The sequence below is a fragment of the Pyrus communis genome, chromosome 2 (genome assembly GCF_963583255.1).
Source record: "Pyrus communis chromosome 2, drPyrComm1.1, whole genome shotgun sequence".
In the NCBI taxonomy this organism is placed as follows: domain Eukaryota; kingdom Viridiplantae; phylum Streptophyta; class Magnoliopsida; order Rosales; family Rosaceae; genus Pyrus; species Pyrus communis.
Genome location: NC_084804.1, coordinates 15,115,095 through 15,131,339, shown reverse-complemented (window position 1 = coordinate 15,131,339; position 16,245 = coordinate 15,115,095). Strand labels below are relative to the sequence as shown.

At 36.8% G+C, this 16,245-nt stretch overlaps 2 protein-coding genes and 2 pseudogenes across 4 annotated transcripts in view; 3 read left to right on the top strand and 1 right to left on the bottom strand.

Annotated features, from left to right (window-relative positions):
* LOC137726251 (uncharacterized) overlaps positions 1–16,245 on the bottom strand; it is a 97,680-nt gene that overhangs the window by 8,109 nt on the left and 73,326 nt on the right. The gene's annotated exons all lie outside the window — the stretch shown is intronic.
* Positions 3,225–8,738, top strand: LOC137726248 (TMV resistance protein N-like). 3 transcript variants are annotated; one of them, XM_068465142.1, is made up of 7 exons: positions 3,225–3,610; positions 3,711–3,813; positions 4,044–4,115; positions 5,262–5,929; positions 6,067–7,174; positions 7,456–7,731; positions 7,824–8,738. In XM_068465142.1, the coding sequence occupies exons 4-7, from the start codon at positions 5,298–5,300 to the stop codon at positions 8,319–8,321; spliced, it is 2,514 nt and encodes an 837-aa protein (XP_068321243.1). In that variant the 5' UTR covers positions 3,225–3,610; positions 3,711–3,813; positions 4,044–4,115; positions 5,262–5,297; the 3' UTR covers positions 8,322–8,738. The 3 variants fall into 3 exon arrangements, with proteins under 3 accessions (XP_068321243.1, XP_068321245.1, XP_068321244.1); XM_068465144.1 differs by having other exon boundaries at positions 5,257–5,929; XM_068465143.1 differs by having other exon boundaries at positions 3,711–4,115.
* LOC137726820 (disease resistance protein RUN1-like) lies at positions 9,010–10,905 on the top strand (annotated as a pseudogene).
* LOC137726817 (uncharacterized) lies at positions 11,030–13,407 on the top strand (annotated as a pseudogene).

Here is a 16,245-nt window from a genome sequence, read left to right as displayed (position 1 = left end):
TTCTGGTGCCCAACCAAGCCCCTCGTGAATGAGGGGAAACTTTTATCATCACGGGAATACACATGATATATTATATGTTTTTATATAAATGATGAAAAATTTTATTTCTTAATTATTAATTATTTAACATATATATTTTACCATTTATATATTGATACTTGATGCATCATCTCTTATGTCGAGCATATGAAAAATCACGTGAACGAGAAGTCCTCTCTCTCTCCCTCTCTCTCTCTCTCTTTGATAGCTGAGAGAGCCCAGACATAGGGAAAGGAGCTGTCATTTTCCAAAAAAGGAGCTGTCATTGTCCACTACACATAGCGGAGAATACACAATGATGACAAACAGTAGAAAAAAATTTGACAGTAATATGCACATGGGGGCACATGGGACGATGCCGCTTCTCTTCACTGGTTTTCAGGTTTCACCAGTGAAGTAGGATTTTCTTTTTCCATATTTTTATTATTTTCTCTCTTTTTCTATTGTATTTTATTTTTTATCTTATTATTTTTATAAAAAATTAATATAAGATATTAACGTAACTTAATCATAACTATTCAAATAGAGAGGAGGAAAAGAAAAAGAGATTAGGAGGAGAAATAATCCTCCTCCCTTACTAGTACAATAATATGCAAAAAATTTTAACATGCCTCTGCTTTTGTTTATGGAATTGGATTCTCTTCGCGGCAAAACCTCGGAATCCTCTTGATCCAATAACACAGGTCGTTGGATTTTGATCCAACGACTACAAGTATTATAACTTTAGAGGGATCTCCTATTTGTAGTTGTTGGATTAAAATCTAATGGCCCATATTATTGGATCAAGAGGATCCCGAGACTTTGCCTCGGAGATGATCCAATTCCTTTGTTTACAACAAGCGTATCTCATTGTGCTAGAATTGTGATCCAAAACTGAAGCATTCCATAGACAAGGACAGGCCTGGTTGCACCCTATCATCTTTAATTTGATGATATTTGTTTTCACCCATACACACATATGTATGCTTTGATTTCTTCTGATATTTGTATAATAATTAATTAAACTTGTGGTTATGTGGTTTTGGCTTAGTGAGATATATGAGGAGTGATGAAGAAGCTACATGCGTTGTATGTACAAAAGAAGATGTTTTTATCAACACGTCTTCGAAACAATTCAAGTTTGCATTTCAGAGTTTGAGGACTAATGTTAGTATGTTCAAACACACATCTTAGGTTTGTAATGAATGTATTGGCCTTACCACATTGATCTTATATATATTTGTTTTATTAATGATAATACAAAATATTATTTGAACAATGCTCAGTGGAATTTTTACTAGAAATCATTCATTTTTTACCACAATTCCCATTGGAAATGCCCTTTTTTATTATTATTTTTTTCTTTTTCGATAAGCTGTCTTAATGATAACCCTATTGTATAGAAAATAATATTTGCGACATATTGGAGTAGTATTTTAGGGTCGAAAATTGTAATTGCGACGATTGTGCACTCTAGCAAATATAGATTATTTTGTTTGAAATTTTTTTTTTTGACACAATTGTTTGGTCGGGACATCATCGCAAAAAACATATGTTGTCTTTTGGAAAGTAATTATGACTACTATATAAGTATTTGCGACCACATTTTCATGTCAAAAATAAAATAATTTTGCTATTTTGAAAATCCATTTTTGACGACAAGTTTTGTGTGTCGATAATAAAGTATTTTCGATGTCTATTCTAAAGAAAAAAAAAAAAGTATTTTCAATGGGACAATTTCCGACACCCATCAAAATGTCTCTTTCGACGACATTTGACACTCACTAATGACAATTCGTTTTGTAATAGTTTAACGAAAGGTAGGATCAAGGTCAAATAGTTCACAAGCTGCTAGGGTTTGGCACCGTTTGAACATTACTCCGGGGATTCAAAGGTTGAGAGCACATATCAGATTAGTAGAAAAGATGAAAAGATGCACCTGTTTTGTCCATCATTAACTCCATTGTAAACACTGTTAAATCACCTATTAAAGACTTATAAAAAAAGAAACATGAAGAACTTTCGATCCCTCTCTCTGTCAATTATCTTTCCCCCTCTCTTCTATGTCCATGTATTTTTTGCTTCCTTCTCTTAAATCCCTTCAATTCCTTCCCCAATTTCACAAAGTGCCATGGCTGAATCACTGAAGCTTCTAAATCACGTGTCGCGCATGTACTCGTGAGAGAGGCCTTTTCCCTTGGATCTTTGACTGGGACCTTTGTCAACCCATTGTCGCGGTTGGTGGTGCCGGTGATGAGGGGGATACGGTGTTTCGGTGTCTCGTTAGCAAAGTCGTTAGGGATTAAGGATATTCAATGTGAAGTGGGTTTCACCTAAAACACAGGAGTTCAAATTGCAAAGTTCAAATTGGAAGGGTGAGAAAGAAAGAAAGAGGAGAGGGATGGTTGCGGTGCGATGGTGGTGATCTGGTTTCAAGTTCCAGATTTATTTTTATTTTGGATGATTTTAAATCCGATCCCTATTTATCAACGTTCTTTGATTAAAACTTTGTTGTTTTGTTTTTTTTTTGAAATCCTTGAAATTAATGCAATAATATATTTCTACGTAGTTTATTATAATTTTTAAATTAAAAATTAATATTTATAGTTATTTATATTAATAAGATTTTAAATAAAATATTAAAAAAATTATACTTAAATAAAACCTATGATTTGTTGTTATTTATATTAATAATATTTTACATACAAAAAATTGGTAATTTTATACGATACATTTTACATATAAAAAGTTAGTACATTTTACAGGAAAAAAGATGATACATTATATATTGGGTACATTTTAAATAAAAAAATAACGGGTACATTTTACACAAAAAGAGAAGGTATATGACCACCCATCCTTATTTTATTGTATTTTATATTTTTATAGAACGTTTTTCGAATATTTTTACGTGTCTTTAGTGATCTTTATTTAAAATTCAGAGAGGACCCACACGTTTTCTCCTTTTCTTTTCCGCGTGACCTCTTTCTTTCCTTTCTCTTTCCTTTTTCTTCTCAATTATTAATTTATTTTCTCTCTCGATCTCTCTCTCAATTATTTTCTGTCTCGATCTCAGAGGGGACCCACACGTTTTCTGCTTTTCTTTTCCCGTGGCCTCTCTTTCCTTTTTCTTCTCAATTATTTTCTGTCTTGATCTATCTCAATTATTTTCCACATCTCTCTCCTTCACACACACTCTATCTCATCTTCTCCCTTCAACCGATGCTCTCACTTCTCCTCTGCAACCTAAGACAAATCACCAAAGTCGACGAACCGATCGACGTTCAAATTACCACCATTGTACTCCTTTCATCCTTACGAACTCAACCATATAAACGGAATCAAGAACAAGTGAGTTTTGGACGTTGAACTCGGAAGCTCCGACTCGGTTCGAAATTTTCCCGACGAATTTCCGAGCGAGTTACAGGGTTTTAGAAGGTTTAGAAGTCACCACACAACTCCCCAAGGTCCCTAGTACAAGTTTGAAGACAAGCTAATGTGAAAAAGCACGAGTTCGATAAATTAAAGTTTGTGCCGTGAGCTTCCAAGCCATTTTCAATCAATTTTCATCCACTTTTTGCAATTTTAAAAGGTATAAACTTGTTCTACTCTTCATAAGCTTCAATTCCATATAAGGTACGTCGAAAATGGTTGAGAAATAAGCAAGATATGAATTTTTGAAAATTTTTCAGTTTTCCAGAGACAGCAAAGGAGGGCGGTGACGGTGCTGGAGGTTAACTGGAGAAGAAGACTGAATATTCCGTTAAGTTAACGGAATATTCTGACGCGGTTAAGGTAATTGATGTCGTTGCTATTAACAAAATATTCCGTTAAATTTGACGGAATATTCCGTTGACGTAGGCGCGTGATCTTGGTGGCGAGTGGTTGACACGTACGGATCTGTGACGTCGTGTAAAATGTTTTCGTACATTTAAACTCCCAGTTTGAGCAAAATATAAGGGGTTTTTCCTAGTATTTTGTATATCCGTTAATTAATTAGTTATTAAAGTTAATTCTTTTTATAGGAATTAATTATTCTGATGACGTACAAGGTTAAACAAGGCAAGGCAAGGAGGCTACGATCCGATTACATATTTGTGAGTGGGTATTTGTTTTTATATATTATATATAAAGTTTTATAGGTTTCACATATGCTTTTAAGAATTAATATTATGCCTATTATACCATGATTTAATTCGATTAAATGTGATATTATATGATTGAGATATAGGAATTGTCATGGAAAAATCATATGTATTTTACTGCTCAAGCATGCTACAAAGGTGTATGTACTAGCCCCAGGGCCATGGCTAGTTTACATAGCACCGTTCACTCATTAAATGGTTACGTCACCTTCGAATGTCGGTCATCATTATTCCGTCGGGATGTGTCATGGTACTTACAAAAAAAATAGGTACAATTTACATATAATAAAGTGGTACATTTTAAAAGACAAATGGGTACATTATTAATAAATTATGGATACAAATAAAAGGTCAAAAAATATGAGTACAAATAAAATTTGAAAAATATGAACATAAAAAGAAATTAATATATAAGTACAAACTAAAACTGAATAGAAAATTGACACAATTTAAAAAAAGGGTTGCAAATTAAAATGAGTACAAACTAAAAATAAAAATATATGATACAAAATTTAACCATAAATATAAATATATCAAATGTATCATTTGTAACATTAATAAATGAATAATTTAGAAATAAAATTTAGTTATCTTGATATGTAAAATATTTTATTATTGAGATAATTAATGATGTTTATTAAAATCAAGAGATCTTGATTAAAAATTAAAAAGAAATAAGATTTTAATTAATGAAGTTGAAAAAATAAGAGATGGAATCCTAATTTATTTTTATATTTTTATATTTTATTTTTAGTGTTTTTAGGTGGGTTAACGGAGTTTAAAGGGAAGGTAGTGGTAAACAGGCGTCAAAATATGAGAGAGGCCACGTAATGCAAAAGATTTGAACTCGAAGGGAAGGTGAGGTGAGCAGATATGGGATAATAAAAGAAACGCGCTTGTTTAATCTCTGATGACTTTCTTGGAACATGCGTACATTTTATTGAAAGATGTTTTACAGAAAATGCTTTTCTTTTAATTAAGCATATTTAATTTTCAATTTTTGTCCTCCATGGAGCCTTTGTAAGTTTGTGCACAGACTACAATTTCAATTTTTCTGTAGTATACTCTAATCTAGTCTCAGCTGCGACTCTAGTTCAGATTCTCTTTCTGCTCTCTGATCCAAGAAATTGAGAGATGGAGTTGGTTGCGTTCATTCAAGTTTTCAACATCATCGTCATCGCCATCGGGACTCTGTTCTACATGTGCTGCAGGTCTTTGACATTTTCTTCTTCTTCCTCTTCTGCTGTTGATTCTGCTGTAGCTGATTGTGCTGCTGTTGCTGATGACGAGGATGCTGGTATCCCCCCACGTCGAGAAAAGTATGATGTGTTTATCAGTTTCAGAGGTGAGGACACCCGCCTTGGTTTTACCAGCCATCTTCATGCTGCCCTACTTCAGAAGAAAATTGAAACATACATCGATAACAGACTTCAGAGAGGAGAAGAAATCGGACCAGCCCTTCGAGCAGCAGTCGAGAAATCCACGATTTCTGTGATTATTTTCTCACAAAACTATGCTTCTTCCGCATGGTGTTTGGATGAAGTTGTGCATATACTCAAATGCAAGGAAAGATATGGCCAGATGGTTATACCCGTATTCTACGACATCAACCCATCTCATGTACGAAAACAACACGGGAGTTATGCAGATGCATTTGCTCAACTTGAAAAACGTTTCGAGAACAGTATCCACAAGGTGCACAAGTGGAGGGATGCTTTGACGACTGCGGCCAATCTATGTGGGTTTGATTATTCAAACAAATCCGGGTAACTAACTCATCCTTTTAACTTGTATAAAATTATAAATTTTCTTTAAACTTGTGACAATTTGATTTGTGCTAACCGTATTTAAGACTAACTATTGCTTTTCTACCTAATCATATATATATATATCTACATGCCAGGACTGAGGCAGATCTAATTCAAAAGGTTGTCGATCATATTTGGATACAACTGTGTCGCGAATCATCCTGCGATTTAAATGGGTTTGTTGGAATTGAAAGCCGCATCGAGCAGATCGAATTGCTGCTGGGCATTGATTCACAGCACGCTTGCATCACTGTCGGTATTTGGGGCATGGGTGGTATTGGCAAGACCACCCTTGCCGAGGCTGTATTTCGCAAACACTCTTCTACATTCGAAGCTTCTTGTTTTCTTAAGAACGTTGCGGAGAACTCAGAACAAGCAGGTGGACCAGATCACTTGGAAAAAACACTTCTTAAGGAGATATTAAGGGAAGAAGTTCTGCCCGTAGGATCAACTTCGGTTCGAGAAAGGCTCAGCCGCACAAAGGTCCTCATTGTTCTTGATGATGTGAGTAGTTCAATGCAAATGGAACGTTTAGCTGGCGATCGTCTTCGGTATGGCCCTGGAAGTAGAATCATTATCACAACTAGAGATAAGGGCACACTTAGGCAAACTGTTGAAGACGATAAAATCTACGAGGTTAAGGGATTAGAATCGGATGATGCTCTTGAGCTCTTCTGTTTGCGTGCTTTCAAGAATAACAGTACTCGTAGAACAGATTATAAGGAGTCGGCAGAAAAGGTTGTGCATTATGCCAGAGGCGTTCCTTTAGCTCTTACAGTTCTGGGGTCATTGTTCTTCAATTGCAAGAGCAAAGAAGACTGGGAAGATGAATTCAACAAACTGAAACGATATTCGAGTGACGATATCCAGAAAGTGTTGAGAATAAGTTATGATAGATTGGCAATAAATGAGAAGGAGATATTTCTGGATATAGCATGTTTTTTTAAAGGGTGGTCTATGGGTAGGGTAAAACGAATGTTAAATGTTCGTGGATTTTTTGAGATAGTGGGAATTAGAATTCTCATTGATATGTCTCTCATATCAATTGATTCAAAATGGGGAAGGGAAACTATAGAGATGCACGATTTGCTACAAGAAATGGGAAGGACAATTGTTCAGGAACAATGTAGTAAAGATCCTTGTAAACGGAATAGGTTGTTCAATGATGAGGATGTCTATTGTGCACCACCGAAGAGTAACACGGTAAGAGCCAAATGCATTCAATTTTTTTCTTATCTTTCCTTTAGGAAAAAAAATTACAAACTTTAGATGATAACAGAGCAAAGTAAAACTGATTTACAAGAAAGAAGTCAGATTGTTAAAAGATGAAGTTGATTGAATTTTTATTGTGTTAGGAAGTCTTTGGAATATGAACCAAATATCTTGGATATTTAATAGACTATGACACTTCTACATCGTTACCATCGGAAATACTCTTTTTCCAAATGTTTATGTTCACATTCAAACTTTCTTCTTATTGTCAGGAAACTCCAAATGTTGAAGCCATAGTCCTTAATGGGTTTAACATTGCAAAGCGACCATTGAAATGTGTAGACTTCAAAGTGATGTCTAACCTAATATTGCTAATTGTCAGTTGTGGCTCCACATTCAACGCTTCTCTAGACCTTCCCGATTCTCTTCGTTATCTTGAATGGTGGAAATATCCACATGAATCTTTGCCATCAAAATTTTCTCCAGAAAATCTAGTTGAGCTTCGTATGCCATGTGGCAAAGTTAAGGAGCTTTGGAAAGAAGAGCAGGTATATTATATTATATGCCTATTTTAATTCTTGTATAAAATCAAGTGTAGAAATTATATTAATTCTTTATATTTCTATTTCATTTGTTGCAGATACTTGTCAACTTACAAGTTATCGATCTGTCGTGGTCTGAGTATCTAACTGAAGTTCCAAATCTCTCTAGAAGTCTAAAAATTGTGCAGATAAATCTCTGGGGCTGTAACAGTTTGGTTGAAATTCCTTCGTATTTTCAACATCTTGACAAGCTTACTCGTCTTGATCTGGGATACTGCAGGAGTCTCAAGTATCTTTCAGAGATGCCAGGAAGTATTCAATACTTAGAATTACAAGGCACTGGTATAAAGAAGTTGCCTAAATCAGTTCGGTCTAACGAAAATATTTCTTACTTGAATGTAAGTGATTCCAGAGACCGTGAGAAACTTCCAAACAACAGTTGTAAGCTGAAAGCCTCTGGTAGTTCTAGGGCTAGAAAACAATCCCACAAATCCCAATCCCATATCGTAAAAATCCCAAACCAAACCGAAATTTTCGGTACGGGATTCGGTATTGCATCTCCATTTTTTAGGGGTTTCCATTCCCAATTGAGATAAATATTATATATATATATATATTATTTTTTAATTATAAGAGAATTATTTCAACCGTTCATTGTTTTAGATTTTATCTATGCCGTTCATTTGTTTTTAGGTTAGATCCCCCATTTCAATTTTCACTTCCGTTCCATCAAGAGCTTGAAGCGCAGCCACTGTGCCACCAGCCTTCCTTCACCAGAATCACCACCCAGCTTGGCTTATAACTATTATTTTTTCTTTTGAGTTTGTTACTTTATTTATTTTAAAACCTTGGCTTGTAACTATTATTTTTGCTTTTGGATTTGGTACCTAATTTATTTTTATTGCATGCATGATGCATGTGTAGTGGGCAGATTGAAATTTTGTTATTATTAAAACTTTGTGCACAAATGTGCAATGGGTAGATTAAAACTTAATTTATGAAACTATGTCAAATTTGTGCAATGGGCCGTGGGAAAATTAGTAGAAATAACAAATTGGCAGTTTGGGCTAAAAAACATAATATGTCAAATTTTAGCCAAAAGCATAATATGTCAAATTTTAGTCCAAAAGCCCAAAAGCATTTTGGGATTCCCGATTTGTCCTGAAATCCTGAAATTATTTCGGGATTCTCGAAAATTGGGATTCCGAAAATTTGGTTTGGGATTGGTATTGAATTTGGGATTCCCGAAAATTTCGGTTTGGGAATCGGGACAAGGGTTTCGGTATGGGATCCTATACCGAACCACCTCTAGGTAGTTTTAATCTAAATGACTGCACATCTCTAGGGTAGTTTTCTGAGCTTCCTCGGGATATAACTAAATTATCATTGGTTGGTTGCGAGAGACTTGTGAGTCTACCGAACGACATTTGTAAGTTGAAATACCTCGAGGAACTCGATCTCTCTTGGTGCTCTGAACTTGAAAACTTCCCGGAGAGCTTGGAGCCAATGGAACATTTGAAGTTCTTAAATTTAAGTGGAACAGCGGTTAAAGAGCTACCATCATCAATCGAGTTTCTCCCTGGTCTCAAAATAATTCAACTAAAAGGTTGCTATAGGCTGTCAAGTATCCCAAAGAGCATTTGTAAGTTGAAATGTCTAGAGGAACTTGATATATCTGCATCCGGTATACGAAACTTCCTAGAGATCTTGGAGCCAATGGAAAATTTGAAGTCCTTAAATATAAGCAGAACATCGGTTGAACAGCTATACACATCATCAATTGAATTTCTTCCCGCTCTCGAAAATATTGAGCTAGAAGGTTGCAATATGCTTTCATGTATCTCAAAAAGCATGTTGAAATATGTTAAAAGACCTGATGAGTATGAAAACAAGTGAAAGTGATGATCATGGGTCTGAAGCCAGTGAAATTGAAGATGATGCGGACTTATAATCCGACAATCTTTAAGCATCGTTATCCAATAGAATTAGGAAAAACTTTACGGCAAATTTTGTTCTTTGAGAGCTCACTTGTCTGTCCAAGAAATAAGATGACAAATAGGCAAGGCTTTATACATTACAAAGCGCAAGTTATGGACAAATGTGTAATATCTTATTTGTTATCTTTTAAAACTTGATTTACAAGTCCAGTGGCATCTTGAAATTCGCTTTTATATCATTAGACATTAATTAATACACCAGGCCAAGGTAAAGTAAAAATCTCACAACCAAGGGCAATAGTTTGGATATTCGATACTACAAAAATAAGCGGTAGTTCGATGGCTGAACTACAATGAGCAAAAAATATGAATGGCCCGATTGGACTAACACCGGCAAACTCAGTGTTCTTGTTTGAACCAAACAAAGATCAGCAAAACAAATTTTATTAGAGAGGGTAAAAAATTACAGGAAATTAAGGCTGAAAAAAAAAAAGAAGCACAGCCCCAATTTAATAGTACAATCATCAATTTTGTAACAACGATAAAACTATAGGGGTCTTCGCTTCAATAGGACTAGGAACATTCCAAAATTAAGGAGAAAAATTATACGTCGTGCTACAAGCTAAAGGAAAAAAAAAAACGAATGAAGAAAAAGTGAGATGCATACATAAAGAAATAAAATACAAACGATACATTACAAGTTCGATGGCTAAATTGCATTTTGACCCGGAAATATTCAATTCTCTCTCTAGCATCCAAAATTTCTTTCTCCAAGTCTTTGGCATATTTGTTATGACTTTAAACTTATCAGGAAGCAACATGCACGCATAACTTTACTGCCCAAGATGAAAAAATTGGGGAAACATTAAAGTTCTAGTACCTTATTATCAGCTTCGGTTGCTTGTTTGAACTTGAGTTCAGTGAGTTAACCTCCTCTGTACTCGGTTGATTTACATGATGTTTCTCCAATTCTGGTACTCTCGGTTGATTGTATTACATTACAATTGTAATGTAATACACAATACTTGGTCAATCCTTGGGTCATATAACACATATCTAAAGTCTGCTTACCACCTCAGGTCGAACGGATACACCAGAAAGCAAATTAATGACCAGATAACATAACTCTCTCAACCTCACTAACTATAAATCCTTCATCTACTTATTTTCTACCAGAAAGTAAATTAATTACACAAATATAATACACGTCCAATTATACATAAACCACAAGCATATACATATATATAGAAGGACCTGTTTGGGGAGACCGGAGCCCTGGAAGAAAGCGACGGCTTCAATGCCACTAATCTGGCCATCGCGGTCCAAATCAGCTCGTCGGAAATACGCATCGAAGAGATCCAAATTTGATGATTGGCCCTGCGTCGACGCCATCGCCACCGTCGGATTGCGATTCGAGGAAGATCAGACTATGGAATCAATCAAGAGCGCCACGTTCAGGCTGCCGTACGCTTGAGGAGCGCCGGGAAGAATCAGAAAACCACGAATTCAGAGGACCAAGAATCAGAAAACGACGACGTATAGGGAATTTGGTTGCCTTTCTTCTCCGATTCGGAAGAAAATCAGAACACGACGGAGATGCCAATATTTTGAGGTAAAAAAGCGACCGTCGTTAATCGATTGTTTTGTTTTGATTTTTTGTTACAAAAATGGTACTGTATTTGTTGTGATATTTCAAAACTGCCACTGGTTCTAATGAGCCCGGCCCATTAGGCATTACTACACCAAATACAATTAGAAATCAGAGTTGATTGGCAAGTCTATGTTTTCGATTTGTCAACCTGTACATAGCGGGGAAACAAAAGCGTGAACATAGAGAAAGGTACAAATTAATGCAAGATTGAGAAGGAAGCTACAATTTAGAAATCATAGTGATCTCTTTGCCATATATTTGATATGTTATATTGTCAGATTTTAAACTGCAGCTGCACATCGTTTTATAAATTCGGTTAAAGAGGAAACCTAATTCATAATCTAAACACCCCCATAGATTATATACTGTTATCATGACCAATAAGCAGCTCATGTCCATGACGGTGTTGTGCTGCGTTTCGTCGGTTTCACGTCCTCTTCTCCTTTAACGAGACGATCAATGATTAGTATTCTAAAATATGATTATGAACCCTTTAAATAACTCTATTAGTTGGTACAATTAAGGCATTTTTATTGATCCTTTTTTAGCATCATTTTTACTATTTAATTAGTCCCCAAACTTCTCGTATTGCATGATGTGCATGGAAAGGTCCATTCAATAAAAGATTAGGGATCTTTGAAGTAATCAAAATCAAAGAACCGGCCCTAGTAATTGATGTAATTGGTAAACATCGACAAATAATGTAATTCATTCTTAATTGGAGCTACAGCCTTGTCTAGTTTCCATTTTTTTGTAATTGTATATGTTAGTTTGGCATATGTCGCCGGCCATTCTGCATTGAAGTGTGCAACTGTGTTGTGGGAGCTTCTTAGTTGTAGCAAATGTCTCGACCACTGAGACAAATTTCTCGAATTTTATAAAAGTACATGTCAATTTATGTGCTCCTAACTATTTTTTAATATAAATAGTTGCACCTTCTTATTTGCAAATGCTAAGAACAGTTGCTTACGTGTAAACTTGTAATTGGAAATTTGGAGTTACAACATAGATATTAAATTTGAGCAATATTCCTGTGGTATGTGTGACGAAATGGATTGTTTTTTCATGGAAAAGAGTTTCCAAGGAAGCCAATATAACTATGTCAATGGTGGGACAAAGCATAGGGGTGGGTTCAAAAAATCGAAAACCGAAAATCGGACCGAAAGGTTGGTTGAAATTCCTTAGTATTTTCAACATCTTGACAAGCTTACTTATCTTAATCTTGGAGGCTGTAGGAGTCTCAAGTATCTTCCAGAGCTCCCAGTGCTATGTAATAATTCAAGGAGCAACATAATGGATGAAGCACAGATTACAGTTATGCGAATGGCATCTATTGCGCCAATAAAGTACCCAACTCTGCCTCAGAATCCCAGGCCTCAGATTAACGTTGTATGTCCAGGAAAAGAAATTCCAAATTGGTTCAGCTATCAAAATGAGGGATCTTCAGTAAACATCGATCTTCCTCCGGATTGGTTTCGAACAGGCTTATTTGGTTTCGCTATCTCTGTTGTTGTTTCTGAGGTTTCACAGGAGCGGTATGACTTGAGGAGGGTAAGAGCTAATTTCATTGTCACATTCATGGGTGAATGCCATGAACTGTTCAGTTCTATGTACTTTATCCCGAGGAACAGCCAACATCACGTGCATGTGTGGAATGAGGCCTTTAGAAGTGAAGAGGTAGGAAAAAGTTGCTCCCCTGATGTTTACAAACTTGCCAAAGAGGCCTGTGTTGTCTTCTACCCTGTGGATTTAGAAGAATGACCTGATTCTGCTTCCCATATGAAGGTGGAAAGCTGTGGTATATGCCCATTGTATACCGAAGATGCTGAGAAATTAAATTATCATGTCTTCATGTCGAGGGAACCAAAAGTAGAAAAAACAAGACAAAATGACGATTCCGAAGGTGGTGGATCATGAGATGAGCCTGAAGCTAGTGGATCAAGTGATGAGTCCGAAGCAAATGAAAGTGATGATCATGGGTCTGAAGCCAGTGGAACTGAAGATGATTCGGACTTTTAATCCAACAATCTTAAGCATCAGTATCCAATAGAATTAGGAAAAACTTTATGGCAAATATGTACTTTGATAGCTCACTTGTCTGTCCAAGAAATAAGATGATTAACAGGCGAGGGTTTTATTATCTTAGTATTGTTTATACATTATAAAGCACAAGTTATGGACAAAACTTGATTTACAAGTCCAGCGGATCTTGAAATTCGCCTTTATATCATAAACTTAGAAATTAAATAATATGCCAAGCACAGGGCAAAGTAAAAAATCTCATGACCAAGCACAATAGTTTGAACATTCGACACAACAAAAATATGCAATAGTTTGATGGCTGAACTGCAATGAGCGATAAATATGAATGGTCTGATTGGACTAACACCGGCAAAACTCAGTGTTCTTGTTTGAACCAAGCAAAAATCAGCAAAGAAAAATTGGGGTCCGTGCTTCAATGGTACTAGAAACATTCCAAAATTAAGGAGAAATATTATATGTCGCGCAACAAACTAAACGAAAAAAAAGAATGAAGAAAAAGTGAGATGCATACAAAAAGAAATGAAATACTGTGACATCCCACATCACCCAGGGGAGTGATCCTTAAATGTATATTCCCATCCCTACCTAGCACGAGGCCTTTTGGGAGCTCATTGGCTTCGGGTTCCATAGGAACTCCGAAGTTAAGCGAGTAGCGCACGAGAGCACTCCCAGGATGGGTGACCCATCGGAAAGTTCTCGTGTGAGTTCCCAGAAACAAAACCGTGAGGGTGTGGTGGGGGCCCAAAGCGGACAATATCGTGCTATGGTGGTGGAGCGGGCCCGGGAAGTGATCCGCCCCGGGCCGGGATGTAATAAATACAAAACGAGTTCGATGGCTGAACTACATTTTGACCTAGAAATATTCAATTTTGCTCACTATCATCCAAAATTTCTTTCTCCAAGTCTTTGGGATATTTGTTATGATTTGAAACTTATCAGGAAGTAACATGCACACATAACTTTGCTGCTCAAGCTGAAAAAATTGGGGAAAAGTACCTTTTTATCAGCTTCGGTTGCTTTTTTGAACTTTGAGCTCAGTGAGTTAACCTCCTCTGTACGCATTTGATTTACAAGATGTTTCTTCAATTTTGTCTTATGGATGAATACCAGATGCAGGTCTCTGTCTGTGTCAACTTTCACAAAAATATTGGTGTACTTTTGAACATCAGTTTGAGTCATCCTAGGCCATGATATATGGGACTGACTAGAAGCAGAGTTCCCAGCTCTAAGTGAAACTCCAGTAGCATTAGTCTGAGCTGAGGCCTGCTGGTTGGCTTTTGCAAATGACTGGGCCTGCTGAGGCTAGCCATCAACCTGGGTACTTGGGCTAGTTGAAGAATGGGTTCCAGCAAATACTGGCACAATGGTTGAAGAGACGGGTATGCTGCCAGGAGGAAAATTCTGCTTTTGTTGAGGTGGGGTTGCAGAAAACACATCATCTTCAAAACATGAGTCGGGAGCATAGCCATTCCCAGATATATTTGATGGTTTGGAATCCTTAGCCGGTGGTCCTGGTGGTCTGATCCCAGAACCTGCCTGTGGCTTAGTTGGTAGGGAAGCTGTTGGTCCTGATGTTTCCAGCCCAAATACATCCTGTGTTGTAGGAGTGATCCTTTTGTTTACAACTTGCGAGGGTATCAAGGTCGTTGCACCATCTGCCCCTCCACTAACCTAATCGTTCACCATGCTTGAGTTTTGTGGTTGAGGACCACCCACTAAACCTCCCCCGGGAAAGCTTTGGGCAGCAACACCCTGTGTGGGCTGGGAATCAGGACTAGATGGAGGCACTGGAGACCTAAATGACTTGCCATCTTGAGAAATGAAAATTTTCTGGTTCACACTCACACTTGGAGGTAATACCCTGAACCCAAGATTCTAGGAGGATGATGGAGTAACAGCACCACCCTCAGGAGCTGTTGGAGCAGAATTACACTAAGATTGTATTTGTGGTCCCTGAACCCAAGATTTTGGGAGGATGTTGGAGTGACAGCACCACCCCGAGTGGCAGGTGCTTCTCCAAAAGAACTATACTGAGGTGATACTTGCGGTCCCTTAAACCCAAGATTTTGCGAGGATGTCAGAGTCACAGCACCACCCTGGGTGGCAGGTGCTGCTGCAGTAGAATTGAACTGAGGGGCAGGAGTTGCTGCAAGAACTTGGGTGCAGGTACTTTAGCTGCAGCCGGGCCATATAATGCTGCCTTCAACATTTCTAGCGTAAGTTCTCTCTCACTTTGTGCCACAGTGTCTAGTCTAAGGGCATTGTAAAACTCTGCCCGGCCAAGTAAACCAGTCTCCCTCTGGTTTGCATGTGCATATCTGCTAATAAATATAAGCAACCAATAGAAACTAGAACAGATCTAAACTTCTGTTACAAATAGATAACGAGAAAGTGCAGTCATGTAATCAATATTTAACATATTATGCCCCCGGTTATCATTTTATCTTCAGAAATTCCTTCAGCAAAACAAATATACAGCTTCAAGAACCTATTTGTTGATATGATCATGACCCAACAACATTTCCCTTTTATGCTACAATCCTAACTATTCCGTAGTCATTGTATGCTGCAGGTTTTCAGTACTATACAATTGTAATGTAATAAACAATCCTTGGGTCATATACCACATTTCTAAAGTCTGCTTACCACCTAAGGTCGAACGGATACACCAAAAAGTAAATTAATGACCTGATAACATAACTATCTCAACCTCACTAAATGTAGTATAAATCCTTCATCTACTTATTTTCTACCATTTGAACACCAATTCAGCATTATACTTACACGAAGTAAAAATCTCAGCTTAGATCAGAGAATAACAACATCTCGAGCTCACATTAAGCACTTCAACTACAATCAGACTAAAAATTCCAAATCAATCTGATTTTG

Bases quoted from the DNA above. Each gene is read 5' to 3' on its own strand.
- LOC137726248 (XM_068465142.1), top strand. From the start codon at position 5,298: ATGGAGTTGGTTGCGTTCATTCAAGTTTTCAACATCATCGTCATCGCC. The intron at 5,930-6,066 runs GTAACTAACTCA...TCTACATGCCAG, and splicing joins GATTATTCAAACAAATCCGG to GACTGAGGCAGATCTAATTC. The intron at 7,732-7,823 runs GTATATTATATT...CATTTGTTGCAG, and splicing joins AGCTTTGGAAAGAAGAGCAG to ATACTTGTCAACTTACAAGT.